The sequence below is a fragment of the Lupinus angustifolius genome, unplaced genomic scaffold (genome assembly GCF_001865875.1).
Source record: "Lupinus angustifolius cultivar Tanjil unplaced genomic scaffold, LupAngTanjil_v1.0 Scaffold_75_79, whole genome shotgun sequence".
Taxonomy (NCBI): domain Eukaryota; kingdom Viridiplantae; phylum Streptophyta; class Magnoliopsida; order Fabales; family Fabaceae; genus Lupinus; species Lupinus angustifolius.
In genome coordinates, this window is record NW_017723663.1 from 252,817 (window position 1) to 268,571 (window position 15,755).

General features: G+C 33.3%; 2 protein-coding genes across 2 annotated transcripts; one reads left to right on the forward strand and one right to left on the reverse strand.

The window, feature by feature from the left end:
- Positions 1 to 970: 970 nt before the first annotated feature.
- On the forward strand, positions 971 to 8,288 carry LOC109339427 (cleft lip and palate transmembrane protein 1 homolog). The gene is made up of 12 exons (XM_019576865.1): positions 971 to 1,281; positions 1,946 to 2,092; positions 2,222 to 2,336; positions 2,424 to 2,518; positions 3,417 to 3,520; positions 4,235 to 4,272; positions 4,648 to 4,883; positions 5,525 to 5,618; positions 5,726 to 5,916; positions 6,248 to 6,467; positions 7,222 to 7,389; positions 8,024 to 8,288. The coding sequence occupies exons 1-12, from the start codon at positions 1,069 to 1,071 to the stop codon at positions 8,176 to 8,178; spliced, it is 1,776 nt and encodes a 591-aa protein (XP_019432410.1). The 5' UTR covers positions 971 to 1,068; the 3' UTR covers positions 8,179 to 8,288.
- Positions 8,289 to 9,239: 951 nt separating this feature from the next.
- LOC109339435 (calcium-dependent protein kinase SK5) lies at positions 9,240 to 14,024 on the reverse strand. Its single transcript, XM_019576874.1, has 7 exons — positions 13,344 to 14,024; positions 11,656 to 11,799; positions 11,403 to 11,555; positions 11,003 to 11,118; positions 10,221 to 10,388; positions 9,890 to 10,114; positions 9,240 to 9,617 (listed from the first exon to the last, which is right to left on the reverse strand). Exons 1-7 carry the CDS (start codon positions 13,894 to 13,896, stop codon positions 9,465 to 9,467), a joined length of 1,512 nt encoding a protein of 503 aa, XP_019432419.1. The 5' UTR covers positions 13,897 to 14,024; the 3' UTR covers positions 9,240 to 9,464.
- Positions 14,025 to 15,755: the final 1,731 nt, after the last annotated feature.

Below are 15,755 nucleotides of genomic sequence, written 5' to 3' on the forward strand. Positions count from 1 at the left end.
TATATATATCTTTGAAAGGAGAGACTAGCGATAGCAATTTATTTCCTCAGTTTGAGGATATTTAGCTGTTTCTAGTATGATTATTTAGCTGTTTTTTGAGTATTGAAAAAGAAATGTGTGAGTCAGACTATAACTTTATAAGACAAATGGATTTATTATATAATAGCTTGTCGACACATTACGGCATTCTTATTTTATATATTCAATATTAAATTTGTATTTTTTAATTTAGAGAATTAGAATGTTTTTTTATTAAATATACTTCATATTATAATTTTTGTAATTATTATAATAGACAATTCAAAGTTAGCTAGATAGTTTTACTTTAGAAATAAAAAATATTAAGGGCAAAATATGAAAATAGAATCGTGGTGATAATTATTTCAAATTTTAACTTTATATATAGGATAAATAGATATGGCAAGAGATGATGATGATAAATTAATGACAAGAGAAGTAAAATGATATAAAATAATAAAAGACAAACCTTAGTTTGGTTTGGTGAGTCAATTATGTTGTTTGCTAAAATAAAACATTATTTTTTATGTTTAAAATTATTATATATATAATTAAAAATTGATAAATAATATAAAGTTATATATAATTTAACTAAAATAATTTTATTTAATATATATGAAAACTGAATTAAAAAGAAATGAAAAATATGAGATGCTAATGGTTTTTTTATCAAAGTGATCTATGCAACCCAATAAAATATCAAATTTATAATGTATAAAAAAAATTGGTATCAAATCTATTTGATTTGATTTTATTAGTATATTTTCATATTGCAATTCTTAATTTATTTTGGATCATATTTTGATAATAATAAATCTGCCAACCAAACTAACAAATCAGTGGAGTAGAAAAAACATTAAAAAAATAAAATAAGAAGATAATAAAAGTAATTTAAGAAAAATAAGTAAATATTGGTGGCATTATTTATTTAAAACCCGAAGTGAAGGGTTCACTAAAATATATATTTGCATTTATATCGCAGATTCGATTCGATCATCTCTTCGTTTCTCTTCTCTTCTCTCCCTCTGTAACTTGCAAACGCCGCCGAAGATGGCTCCACCGGCGGTAGCTGCAGGCCAAGGAGGCCGGCAACCACAACAACAACAAGAAGGAGGTTTCGGGAAAACCATCACCGGAATCATACGCATGGCGGTGTTCTGGTATTTCGCTTCCAAATTCTTTTCTCCCAAACGTGCCCCTACCGATCCTTCTGGCGCTCCTGCTCCTCTCATCTCTAATCTCTTTCAAAAAAACCAGCCTCTCGTGAGAACAATTTCATTCGTTCTATATTCTGTTTCTATTCGATTGCTTCGTTTTTATTTAGTATGATTTTTTTAGATCGTGATTTTAAAACATGTTGTTCTTGCTAGGTTAGTTTTATACTTAGATTCTGTTTCAAACTCGATTCACTTGTAGGATAGGATTTTGCTGATACTTTTAGGTAGATATTTCTATGTTTCGTGTACTTTATAAACAGTGGAGATTCAACACAACATGAAATTAGATGTTAAAAAAGTAGAACAGGTTGGTTTTACGTAAAACATATCCTGTTACGTCGTGCACCAAATGCTCATATTTCATAGTATGTACGTTTCGTTAACGATTCAAGTCTCAAAAATCAAAATAAACTAATTTCATACATATATACATTTGAGTACAATTGGATAATTGCTTGTTTTGTACCTATGATTAATGAATGGCAGTCTATTGACCAAAACTCCAAAGTGGATTAAATAACTGAAGGCTTAATAAAGAAAAAACATTGTGACTGAACTTGAACAGATAGAGTAGTTCAGTATTATTTTATCAGTCTGTAGATAGTTGGATTGGATCTGTTATTAGTTGTTGCAAAGGCTTTCCTATTTTGTGCTGTTATTTGTTCCTGTACTTGATTGAAGTTAACTTTTTGTATTGTAAATTTGTTCAGGATATGTGGGTATATCTTTCCGAGCATGAGAAGTTTAATGACTTTGGTAGAGAAGAGTCTCTTGTATGGCATGAAACCAATATTCCATATGCTTCTTGGGGAGCTGGGAGTACCAGAAATCTTGCTTTGAAATATGATCCATCTGAGGTATGACTTGTTGGTTAGAAGTGCTGTTTCTATTCTGTGTTTGACTTATATGCATAACTTCTGCTTGAAGAATGTTTAAAGCATGTTCTTTAATATTGTGGAATTTATGTTTACTTCTTCTCTTTTCAGGGTTTAAAGCATAATGGGAGTCTATATGCTCATGTATTCTTTGCACAGTCTGGATATTCACCTGACCCAAATGACCCAGAATATCAGCCCCAGGCAGCATTTGGAAGGACATATGGTAAGATTCGTTAGTTCTGTAGTCACTTAGAAATGTACAACTTTAAGAAAGTTGTTTAAGGTGTCTCTCTCCTCTTAATGAATTCAGCTGTTGTGAAGTACTTACCCAAGTCAAGAGCAGATAAAAGGAGAAGTCTGTTGGGAAGTTCACCAGATTCAATCGAGGATCCAGTGGCCTCAAAGGTTTGTTATTTACTCATGCTTTTTATGATTGGCTGCAAGCCATCTTCTTTCAAGTATTGTCTTCAGCTCCCGCCTTCTAGATTTGTCCTCCGTGATTTCTGCAACCACAATGGTGTGACATTATAGAGTACAGACAACTTAATTTCTAGATTTATTATTATACAAGCTTTTTCTCCAATATAGGATAATAGGTCACTTGCTAATAGTGGCAGAGTTTGGACACTCCCCTTAAATACCAAAGGCTGGGGTAGGGCATCCCACCAAGACACATATGCTAGTAGATGTGAAGGTTCCAATCAACTGTGGCTAAATTTAGAGGTTTAGAGAGTCAAGGACAGGCAACTGTGCATTCAGGAGGCCTTGCTTAGTAGGAGATTACAAAATTTTCTGTTGAAGCATGGATCTGCATTAACTTAGTTTTTATTTATTTCTGTCAAATAACAACTTACAGTTTACAAGCAAAGTTCTCTTTCTAGAGAACATAAAAACCATGTCACGGGTGCTGCACTTTCAGAAGACAGATAAAATTAGAGCTGAAGCTCGTGGAGAAAAGAGAGAAAGGGATTTTATGGACGCCATCTACATCTATGCAGCATAAATGTAATTCGTCACAGGAATCATCAGCTTTTTTCTCTTCATCGAGCCTTTGAAAGGAGTATATAGTTTTTAGTGTTATCATTATCGTTCAGTCCTATACTCAATGAGCCAGCAGAATCAGTCAAATTATGGTTCATTGACTCTACTTAGTTTGTCTATAAGGGACTTCTTATACCAATCTGTTTCAGTTACTTTATCCATTTTGAATTGACTGGTATTCACTGCTTGATATGATACTATGATACAGTATATATGGATTTCTTGTGATGGTCCCAACATAGTTCTCTTTTGGTTGTGCCAGGTGGCTGATGATGCTCAAAATGATTCTGAGGACGATGGCCCTGTGGAGTGGGTTTCATACTTGAAACCCAATATAACAATAAACTTGGTTGCTGATTTCACACAGTATGTTCCTTGCAATTCCTTACATTCTCTGGTTCTATTTTTAAGCCATTAACGATCTCTATAAAATTTGACATCTGATTGTTGTCCTTTGAGAAAGCATCATGCAGAAAATGGAAGAGTCTGACAGATAAACTGATCTCTTTTAATGAAAAGTCTTATGGTCTTTAGGTTTAAACGAGACTTGTATGGTAGAGGGTTCAAACATTTAGCACCCTCTCTTAGAATGAAAATGCATTTCTTACTCTCCCCTTTCCTTCTGTTAGAATGAGGATGTAAGACTGAAAGGATTCCAGTTGGTTAACCACCTCAGCTGAGTAATAATAAGTTGACGGTTACTTTCAACTTTTAAGTAAGTAGCCAAATTGAGTTAGCTAAGGGGTGTTTTTGTGTGCCAACCACTGTTAGTCCTTCCTTCTCTTTGTGTCTCTTTGGCAACAATTTTCAACATTGACCACCCAAAGAGATTAAAATTAGTCTACCAGGTTGTCTGAAGTCCGCATTTGTATTTCTGGAACTATGCTTAGAATCTCAGTCTGAATGTTGTATTGGCTCTACATTATTTTTAATATGTCAGAGGGCCTTACATATATTTTTGTTTTAACATTCCCCTTTATCTCCTTGGCATTTTGTAGTTGTGCCATTCTGGTAGAAAAACCTATAGTTGGTGGGTTTTCTTTCCACATGCTGCTTATTTTTATCTTTGCTTGTTTGCAGGTACTCGAAAAATGGCATTCCACCAAACATTGCTCCATGTATCCTTGGCATTTACATCTTTTGCTAGTTGACATTTTGTTTATATTTTTCTGTCCATTATATTTTCATGGTTTCTGGATTCCATGTCTAGTATTAGAAAAAGAATATTATTTGTACTATACTATGCAAAATTAATATACTCATTAAAACTAATGGACAATTTTTAGATAATGGAGGTTTATATAATGAAATACCTTTTCGTAACTTTCCTATGTGTATGATATTTCTTTCCTTTTTTGTTTCTAATTTTAACCTCCTCTGTGACCTTATATTGTTGATGCATGTTCAAACTCTCCTTCCTTATTTGTGTGTTATTATTATGGAGGCAAGTTAACTGATCATATGTCTGAGTTTCCTTAACTATGCATGCCCAGACTTGAGTGTTGATCCTATCACAGGGAACTACTACCCGACTGTTTTTTTCAATGAGTTCTGGTTACTCAGGGATAAGCTGATACAAATGAATGAGACAGTAACCGAATTAGTGCTCAATCTGGAGGTTGGTCCCATTAGTATGACGAAGTGGCAACTATTCTTGCAGATTGATCAGTCCTTCCAGATTCACCGTAGTTATGGGAGCATGGTTGATGGAGAGGGTGATGAGCTGAAGGTAGTTTAAATTTTTTGTCACAACTATGTAGTTAATTCAATGATGTGTAATGCCTAGTTACTGTAGAATGAACTTGGTGGAAATGGAACTTGCATTGCGTGTTGAATATTGAAATGACTTCTGACATTTGGATCCTTAGGCTTTTATTTTTCATTCAGCTGCCTCCCTTAACCAGTGCATCCTTCTCTAAGAAGTTGGCTTTTGTCACAACTTCTTTATAATTAATTCAATGATGTACAATGCCTAGTTGCTGTAGAATGAACTTGGTGGAAATGGATCTTGCATTGCATGTTGCGTATTGAAATGACTTCTGACATTTGGGTTCTTAGGCTTTTGTTTTTCTTTAACCTGCCTCCCTTAACCAGTGCATCCTTCTCTAAGAAGTTGACTTCGGCTCCTAAGGTCTCTTGTATTAGGTGGGTTAGAGATATTAAACCATTCCTAGGCCTCTACCGAACAACCTTGGCTTTTAAGAGAACTAGTTTTGACAGTAACTTATATTAGTGGTCCTAAAAATTTATGATGGAATTTCAAATGGTCCTGTAACAAATTTCTCTGTTGTGCACTTGTGGACCTGTTTCCCACTGAATTTATGAATGCCTTGTTTCTTGAAATTCCTGACTATGTGTTGTTTATATCAGAGGGTTTTCTTGGAAGGAAATCCTTATCTCCTGGGAATTACCATGGCTGTTTCTCTGCTTCACTCGGTTTTTGATTTCTTTGCTTTCAAAAACGGTAAGTGATTCTGTATGATTTTCATTATGAAAGTAACTCCAAAAAGGAAGTTCTGATAGATTTGTTTGGAGCATAGCTTGCAATCTAATTGTTTTCTTCCTGCCCAGACATCCAATTTTGGAACAAAAATAAATCTATGGAAGGTCTCTCTGCAAAGTCGGTTGTTGTGAGCTTTATTTCACAACTTATTGTCTTCCTCTATCTGCTTGACAATGATACCTCCTGGATGATTCTTGGTAGCTCTGGAGTTGGTTGCATTATTGAGTTCTGGAAAATTGGAAAAGCAATGCACATAGAGGTATCCTTCTCAATCTTGTCATGTTTAATATGTGGGGCTGTGAGCATATTTAATAAATCTGTTTTGAATTAAAAGTAATATTCTTTTTGACACATCATTGTCATTACTGAGTGTCGATATTGTTCTTACATCACTGTATATGTGTATGTGTAAAATATTTTGCTTGGTCCTCTATTTTGTTTCTGTTTTATTACTTTATGAAGAGGGTGAATTTGGAGTTGCTTTATATGGTTTTAGTCTACTTCTGCAAATTGTCTTGTTCTCAACTTTCTTTTATATTTGACGTTTGCTATCTGCAACATGCAATTTATTGTGTTCAATTCATCTCCAGATTGATAGGACTGGTAGAATACCTATGTTAAGGTTCAGAGATCGAGACTCATATGCACAGAACAAGACAAAGGAATATGATGATATTGCAATGAAGTATTTATCATATGTTCTATTCCTACTCGTTGCTGGCTCCTCCGTTTACTCTTTGATGTATGAGCGTCACAAGAGCTGGTATTCTTGGATTCTGTCTTCACTCACTAGTTGTGTCTACATGTTTGGTAAGCACTCTTATATTTCTGTTAAGCTATCATTGTGTTTTGGGGTGTTACAAACATTGATGATCGCTAGTGTTAAAATTGATGAAGTTAAATGAAGTATTTTCAGTCAGATAAATTTGGTGAAAGATTGTGATGCGTAACCATTTTTAGTATGGGATTTGTTCCATTATCTTATTTTGTGAATTTTTCTCATGCACCATGCATAATAAAAAATAAATTGGGTTATACTTCCTCAATGCAATAGTTTTTATACATTGTTTCAAATTGAAAGGTAGGATTTTGATATTTGGGAGTTGAATGACCAGTATGGCCCTTAAGCATGAGTAAATCTCTTTTTAGGCCAAGTGCGTCATAACAATAGCAACCATTTTCAGTATGAGTTATATCATTATCCTAAATTCCTAATTTGGTGAATTTTTCTTGTGCACCATGTGTAATGATTATAAGTAGTAGTAATAAATAAATTGGGTTATACTTCCTCAATGCAACAGTATTTATATATTTTTTCAAATTGAGGTCTAGGATTTTGATATTGCTTTTTAACCTGGGAGATGAATGACCAAAGTTAGTATGGCCTTTAAGCATGAGTAGTTCTCTTTTGAGACCAAGTGCGTCATAACAATCTGTATTTTTTTCTTCTCTTTTCTTCTTTGGCCGTTTGTATGACCACTGTTTGCTACAGATCATGAACTTGAAGTTTTCTGGTATTTTAAATGTCGTAATATCTGTGATCTTTTTTGCTTAAAAAATGCAGGCTTTATTATGATGTGCCCTCAGTTGTTCATCAACTACAAGCTCAAATCTGTTGCTCATATGCCTTGGAGGCAGATGACTTACAAGTTTCTCAACACCATCATTGATGATCTTTTTGCTTTTGTCATTAAAATGCCAACATTGCATCGCCTTTCTGTCTTCCGTGATGGTAAGATTTGGGATCACAAGTTCATAACCATCTTCTCATAATTGTTAGCTCAGTGTGTGAAATATGAAGTTTTCTTTTGTTGATTTACAAAAGAGGTGCTAAGAAACTTGGTGAGGGGAGGGGGAAAGGTGGGTTTACTGTATTCGAAGTAACTTGGTGCCAATGAACCATTAGTCATTCACAGATGAAAAGTTCTCTAGTAATAACTCATCACTCTCTTTCTGATGTATGTTATATTAATGGGAATTTGAATCTGAGCCTAGATGAGATTAATAAACTTGACCTGGAAAGTTCCTCATCGTGTGGTTATACCAAGATGAAGATTAAACTTTTTTTTACTTTGAGAAGCGTTTCCAAGAAGACAGAGACACTTAGTTTAGTTTAATTAAGGAGTTTTTGAAGTTGATGATTTCACTTTTAGAGAAGGGGAGGTGTTGCAGAACTGAATATGATATAGATGGTTCAACTGCTTGTATTTTAGCAGAAAGGGTCATAATTCTTTGATGCAGTGATTTGTTCCATTGCTGGACAATGTAGTTGTTGTCATTAATATATTTACTGTTTGACTGCAGTTTTGCTTGTTAGATGACATTTATTGCTGTCTTAATTTCTTTTGTCCTTTCCTGGTTTGCAGATATTATCTTTCTCATATACTTATACCAGAAGTGGGCTTATCCAGTAGACAAGAAACGTGTAAATGAGTTTGGTTTTGGAGGTGAAGATGACACGGCTGTGGTTTCTGCAGAGGTGGATGCTGCTGCTAAGGAAGAAGAGAAGAAAACTAACTGAGCTAGTTTTATGTCAGCCACTTATGATATTTGTTTTTTATTTATTTTGGGTAGACAATCTGCTTACCAAAATTTTACATGGAATACTGTAAATTTCACCAAACTCCACTATGTGGGAGCATCGTGCACTCTGGGCCGTTCTTTTTTACCATAAAATTCCCCAGCTACTAATTTGTTTTTATATTCTTTCTGCTATGCAATATTATTAGGTTGTTAAAGAAATGCTAAAAGTTTTTCTTAAAATAAAAATAGGAGGAAAGGGGTGATGGTATTTAACTATAAGGGTCAGGTCATACAGCTTTTAGGTTACAGGTTTCTGTATATGGAGGCCCTTCTTAACAAGTATTCTTGTAGTTTTCTCTATTATCAAATATTAGTTCTTTTCCTGATATCTCCCCGTCTTTAATTATTTTCTTGTTATGCAAATTTATACTTCAAATGAGGTGCTTTTAGATAGTAAAAGTTATGACAGCCATTTTGGTACTATATATTTGAGTCTTTTTATTCCCACTTGCAATAGCTAATATAACCCTCCAGGTTGACATGTGATTCTTCTTGGCCCATGAATTTATTGAATGTGCTATTCTTCAAACTTAAATATTTATGTAGTATTTTATTTCCCTTTTAAGGGAGTTTTTACAACTTGAATCCATGATTTCAGAAACTTATAGTCATTGAGTTATCCATATAAAGATGTTGAGACTAAAGTCTCTTTAAGATCTCAGAGCTTAATCCCTGTCAAAATATACCTGGATCAGCCGAACTGAAAGATGACACATTCACATTGACTTTTCCACTTACCTTCTTCACAAAAATTATGGCAAGTATAGACTTTTCTTTTATTTTTACTAAAAGATAAATTATACTTAAGTTTCGGCTGAAAGAGTGGAAAAGTAGTTGTCCCATGTCCCACATGGTAAGGGATTCTTACAATCATTGCTCTTTCTGATACGAAAATATTCGATTTCATCATTACCCGATTGGAGCAAATCGCCTTTGATTTCTGATTAAAGCTAAACAGGGTCAAAGCGACAAAGATATAAACGACAATCTAGCATGGAGTGATTTAAAAACTGCAAATCATTGTTGTCACGTTGTGTGGGCCATTTCATATCTTTCACGCAGTGAACCAACTAAGCAAAATAATGCACCAAGAATGTCATACACCTTATCCAATGGCCAAGAGAAAAATCGTTTTGAGTCTATTAAAATAGATGCAAATTTTGGAAAAGGGTGAGGACAATATTGAAATTTACCAAATTATCTTTTTTTGTCAACAAAGAATTACTAAAGGAGACCATCAATAACTTGATTGGACCCATTGCCTAATAAACCCAAAGCCTCTCTGAAGTTTAATGTCTTTCTCATTGTTCTCCTTCCAATCCCTCCATTCCCCTTTCTCATCATGGCAGCAAATTCCCCATAATCTATTTGTCCATCCTGCACCATAAAACCTTCCATTAATACATAACCATAAAGTTCACAATATTAAACACATAATTTTAATGCAATGTTAGTGTAAAAGTTTTTTATATTATCATCTAAATTATATACGACCACATCATAAAAAGTACTTACAATAATCACCTCAAAGTTTGATATATAATTGTATATGGTTGGTTATAGTATAAACATGTACAATATATGTACTTGTAATCTTGAAAGATGTTTTAGGATAAACTACCTTAAAATACTGACATAAAAATACTTACATTGTCTTGGTCAATTTCCTTGATCATATCATCAATATGGATATCATCTAAACCAAAATCCTTACAAGCCTGTTGAATCTCATCAAGGGTTATGTAACCACTTCCATCTTTGTCAAAATAAGAGAATGCTGACAACAGATTTTCCTCTCTCTCCAGTTTGTTTAAATGAACGGTAGCGGCAATGAATTCACCATAATCAATGGTGCCACTATTGTCAATATCCGCCTGTCACATGAAAAAAAACACAATCTTGTAGACTTTGTAGTTCAAAAATTGAAGGCAAAACTATATATGTCATGGAAATTAAATACAAATGATTAATTGTTCTTACTGCATTCATAAGATCTTTGATTTCAGACTCCATAAGTTCGGATCCTACTCGCTTTAGGCCATCTTTTAACTCATCAAATGTAATGGTTCCGCTGTTGTCCGTGTCAATCATCCTGAATAGCTCTTTCAGGCCACCAATTTCTTCCTCAGAGAGCCTCTCAGCAATAACCTGGGATTAAGTAAGCAATACTGTAAATGTTGGCGATATAAGGATTTGGCATGCAGAAGATTATGTAAATGGATCAATTTCTACTAAGGATAAGGCTGCCTCATGGTCCATATCCAACACATGCAAAATGGAATTCATAACTAAGAACCAAATTAAGAAACTAAGAAACGAAAATACAAAAACATTAGGACACAATCACAAAATGCAATTGTTCCAGTCCAACCATGTTGAGAATTCCTCTATAACCATTCAAGACACTAAGGTATCTGTGCTCCAAAATAATATAAAATAAAATAAATTCAGAGGGTATATAGCAATGTGGCATCATTACTGTGGACAGGAATAAAAATACCAGCATATATTTAATAACCTTCAGAAAGAAGAAGCCTTTTATAAGTCTTGTTAAAAAGAATGCACATGAAACTCGGAAACTAAAAAAATAATGGCCTTGGAGGAAATAACAGTATACAATAAAGAATAGATATAACAACTTTATAGCATTACAGTATGAAGACACAAAATGAGTATTCATGAGAGCAAACTTATTCATCCATTCTAAGAATATTAATATAGAAATTATCTAGGCTGAGCTGAAAGGTATACATAAGACTTACACGCAAAGCCATCTTCTTAAGTTTATTCATGGCAGAGAACTGCTTCAGACGAGATAAAACAGCAGAATCAAGAGGTTTATCTGGTGCAATATTGTCATCAACAATCCAAGGGTGGCCTGACACAGAAAACTACTTTAGTGCCACTGCATTTGTAAACAAAATCTTATACTTATACCCCAGTGGGTGCACAATTTCCACTCCCCCTAAAAAATTTGCCTATAAAAAAGTTATACACAATATTCAAATTTGTATATATTTTACTAAATGTTCACTTAGCCCAATCGGGCACGATTACTAACCGAACCACAATTGGGTCGGGTTTGTGTCGAGAGTTTAAGCTTGAGAAAACCCAGCCCGTGAACACCCCTTACCGGCTCAATATAAAGTTTAAGAGACTCACTAAGTACTTCATGTGCTGTAAGCCTAGTTCTTGGATTTTGATCAAGCATTTTCCTAATTAGGTCCTTGGCACTGTCTGAAATGCTAGGCCAAGGCTGAGACTGAAAATCAAGTTTTCCCATTAATATTTGTCGGAAGATCCCTGCTTCAGTTTCTGAAGTTGACAATTAACAGAACAGTATTAGAAATTATGAAGAACGAGCATGAAGTAAAAAGTAATATGCATACATTTTAACAAATGGAGAACATATTACCGGCCCAAAACGGTGGCACCCCACTTAATAAGATGTACAAAATAACCCCGGCACTCCACACGTCTGATTCAGGTCCATAGAGCTTGCACAACACTTCTGGTGCAACATAGTATGGGCTTCCAACAACATCACAAAAGGATTCTCCTGAAAATAATTACAGTATTTAGCATACTGCATGAGAGCAATTCCAGTTGATCTATGAAAGACTGAAAAGAAGGGAAGTAGAATATTAAAGCAATAACTATGAGATAAGAATGCAGAACTTCTTCATATCTCTCTAATATATAATTGATTTTAATTAATGTAATGCATATATCTAAAAACTTGTCCATTTACATGACATCAAATCTATAACTGAATTGTTATGACTTAAATCTATGGAAAGAATTTAATACATTCTATTATATTTGGAAATAAACTATAATCTGCATCTACTAAAACATGAAATTCTGAAGAAATTTAATAGGAAATACATTTATAACATTAACTAAATTCCTTTGACAGTAGATATTACCATCAGACCATCAATTGCAGCTTTTACAGAAAAAAGATAGTAGACCACCTTTATTTTGATATTCTTTGATGGTAGGATAATTCGGGATCATAAATGTCTTTTGAAGTAACATGAATATGCCAACAAAAATGCAACTCGTAAAATCTATGGACAGTAGTTGCATGGTAAACATTTTAAATAGCATATAATCAGTTGAAATCACCTAACATTTTAAAATCGGAGCACTATTAAAATGATGCGATTTAATTTAATTTACAGCATGAAGCTTCGACTAAAAAATCAAATTACGCAAGGTCTATTACTCAATTTACAGTAGTGCCTAGAGGTGGAAGATTCACCCACAAAACCAAGGTTTATTACACAATCTAATTTACAGCAAGAAGTGTGGACGAAAAAAATCAAATATTGATCCCGGAATTTGCATCATCTATGAAGTTGTAACCAAATTTGGTAAGAGTGGCCTATATTACTTGTGCCTGTCTTGCAATTCCATGATCAGGAGGAAACCAGCAGTGAACTCTCTAGAATGGCCTCAGCAATATTCTCAGATCAATCACATTTCAAAGACAAACAAACACCATGAGCAACCACCACCCTTATCTGAACTGATTTCAATTTTACCCCACATCCCATTGCTTCCTTAATTCAATCCTTTAAAGAATGACTACCCAGGAACATGAGGAAATGATGCGATTATATCTGACCATATACACGGAGCCCTTTTTCTCCAGAATCAACAACATTGAAGTCAGATTCACTCATGTTGAGCACAAATGGCTCCCTTAAAAAAAAGTTTGCCTATAAAAAAATGGCCTGATCCAATTAAAGACATGACATGAATGATGTCCCAATAGACAAAGCTTTGAATAATGAATATGCAACATCCTCTACAGATGCTAAATTTAGAAAGTAGAAACAAACAAGTCATGCATTTATGGTATGCATCCCAGACGCTAACTAAAACTAATTTGTTTATAGGAAATAGATCAGCGAAGTTACAATCTCTTCGGACAAAGTTTTTCCATAATAAATCATGCATCTTTAATTCTTAACTCAACATAATGCCTCAATCCCCAAAAACCAATATATAGGAACAAAACACCCCATTACCAAAAGTTCATAAAAATCAAAACTTCAACATAAAAAAAAAACAAAACCAACAAGAAAAATGAACCTGGCTTGTAAAAAACAGACAACCCAAAATCAATAGCTTTAAGCTTAGCATCCTCTTGAACACTATCAAACAAGAAATTCTCTGGCTTTAGGTCTCTATGCATAACCCCAAGAGAGTGACAAGCCTCAACAACCTCCACAATAGTCTTAATAAGCTTAGCAGCTTCTCTCTCACTATAATGACCCTTTTGCACGATCCTATCAAAAAGTTCACCACCTTCACAAATCTCCATAAGAAGATGAACAGCCATCGAATCCTCATAAGTACCATGGATCCTAACCACGTTGGGATTCTCTGAGAGATGGTGCATTATCTGAATCTCCCTCCAAACATCATCATAGTCCTCCTTACAGAAAAGTTTACGTTTTGGGATTGACTTACAAGCATAGGTGCGACCAGTGGAAACATGGGTGCATAGGAAAGTGGTGCCAAATTGACCTTGGCCAAGTTTTCGACCGAGTGTGTATTCGTCCTTGAGGTTCGGGGTTCGGTAAGGAAGGACCCATGTGGGTTTGGTTGGGATGGTGTTTGTGGTTGTGTTCGATTTCGCCATTGTTGTTGTTTCTGTTTTTGTTGTTGTTGTTTGAAAGTTGAAACAGAACAGAGAGAAAAGAGAAACAGAAGACCAAGGTGTTGAGGTAATAATATAATAGGAAAAAATCTGATAGCTTAGTTGAAATAAAATAAAACTGAAACGGGACAATTATTTAAGTTACATGTCTGGGTGTCTAGATGTGTGTGTTATTTCTTCCTTCTCACATCATGGACTTCCACAAGTTGTACAAAGCGCGTGCCTGACCTTTATATATATTTTTACACGATATTGACAGGTTATTATATGAGTGAGATATACTTATTTTAAGAATAATTTTTTTTGTTTAATATTAATTATAACTTCTAATTTTAAGAAAATTTAATGGTTTAAACTTATTCACTAATTTAAATCATTGAATTTTTCTATAATTAATGGTTAGGATGTGAAATAAATTTAAAAAACTTAATATTAAAATTCTCCTATTATACAATTTTGATTTAGTTTTTTATTAGAGATGAATAAGTAATGAAAATTTGGATATGGGTGTTATAAGTGTTATTAAAACCGGCTTGAACTATTTTATTGGAAAATAATTCCTGACCAGTTTGCATCGCTCATGTTTTAGATTATAAAAATCAAAACTAGTGTGAATTTAACTCGATCAATTTAAATCTAAAATTGAGTTATTCAGTTTTGTATAGAGGAGCGAGTCATCATTTTTAAAAATTATTGAAAAAATGTATTTTAAGAGAAAAATAAGTTACTTTCACTTATTTATAATATTACTTATCATTATCATAGTTATATACTTATATTTGTTATTTGTTTCCAACAAAATTGTAGTTATTTAATTGAGTTTTAAATTAATGTATGTACTTTTGTGATAATTAATTCGTAAAGCAAATGTTATTTTGTGATATATGTTGTCTATGACATTTAATTGTAACAAAACATTTTTTAATGGTTTTTTCAATTATGTATTGGATGATAATATTTTTGTAGTATGAAGTAATTAAATAACATTAATTGTTATTGTGATTTTTTTTAAACTTATTGCAAATTAATTCAGTTGAGTCCACAGATAACATATTGATAGAATACCAAGCTGGCACTCTACCAAAATAATAATATTAACAATATTAATTATTTGTTTAATTCATGTAAAATTATCAAAAGTAGCTCTTATTAATAGAAGGGGCATATGGAGTAAAACATTTTAACATTAGATCTATAAATGGTAGTACATTTCTAACCTTTCTTCTTTTTGGTTTCCAACAGATATTATCACACTGGAGACAATCATGTCTGATCCGAGAACAATCATAGGTATATAAGATTAATTCTCCCAACAAATATTTTTTCTGTTCACAAGACTCGAACTCAAACCCTTACTTAAAAAGAATTAAACATATACTACTTAACCAATACTCATTGGTTCTATAACCTATCTGAAGGCACGTTTCTGTCATTAAAATTGATAAATAAAGAATAATTGCTCTGAAACGCGGAAAGCAAGACAAATATTACCTGTGACCTCTTCTTGAAAGGTGAGATTTGTGAAAAATTTAAATAGCAGAATATCATCATCCTCCGAGTCGTGCAAGGCCAAGTAAATTTATACGGGAATCTTAATAAATGTATTAACAAGTAAAAATATTAACTTTTTTATTGGATATTAGTACATTTACCATATCGAGAAGGAATGTGCTTGATTTTTTAATGTTAATTTATTCTTTTTAATACCGATTTAAGCATTCTAAATTATTAAACAGTAAGACTTGTTAATAACAATTTAATATTAGAAATCATGCAAAATAATGTGTAAGGTCAAATGTTAAATTCAGTATCCAAAAATAGCACTGAAACATGAAAGTGAG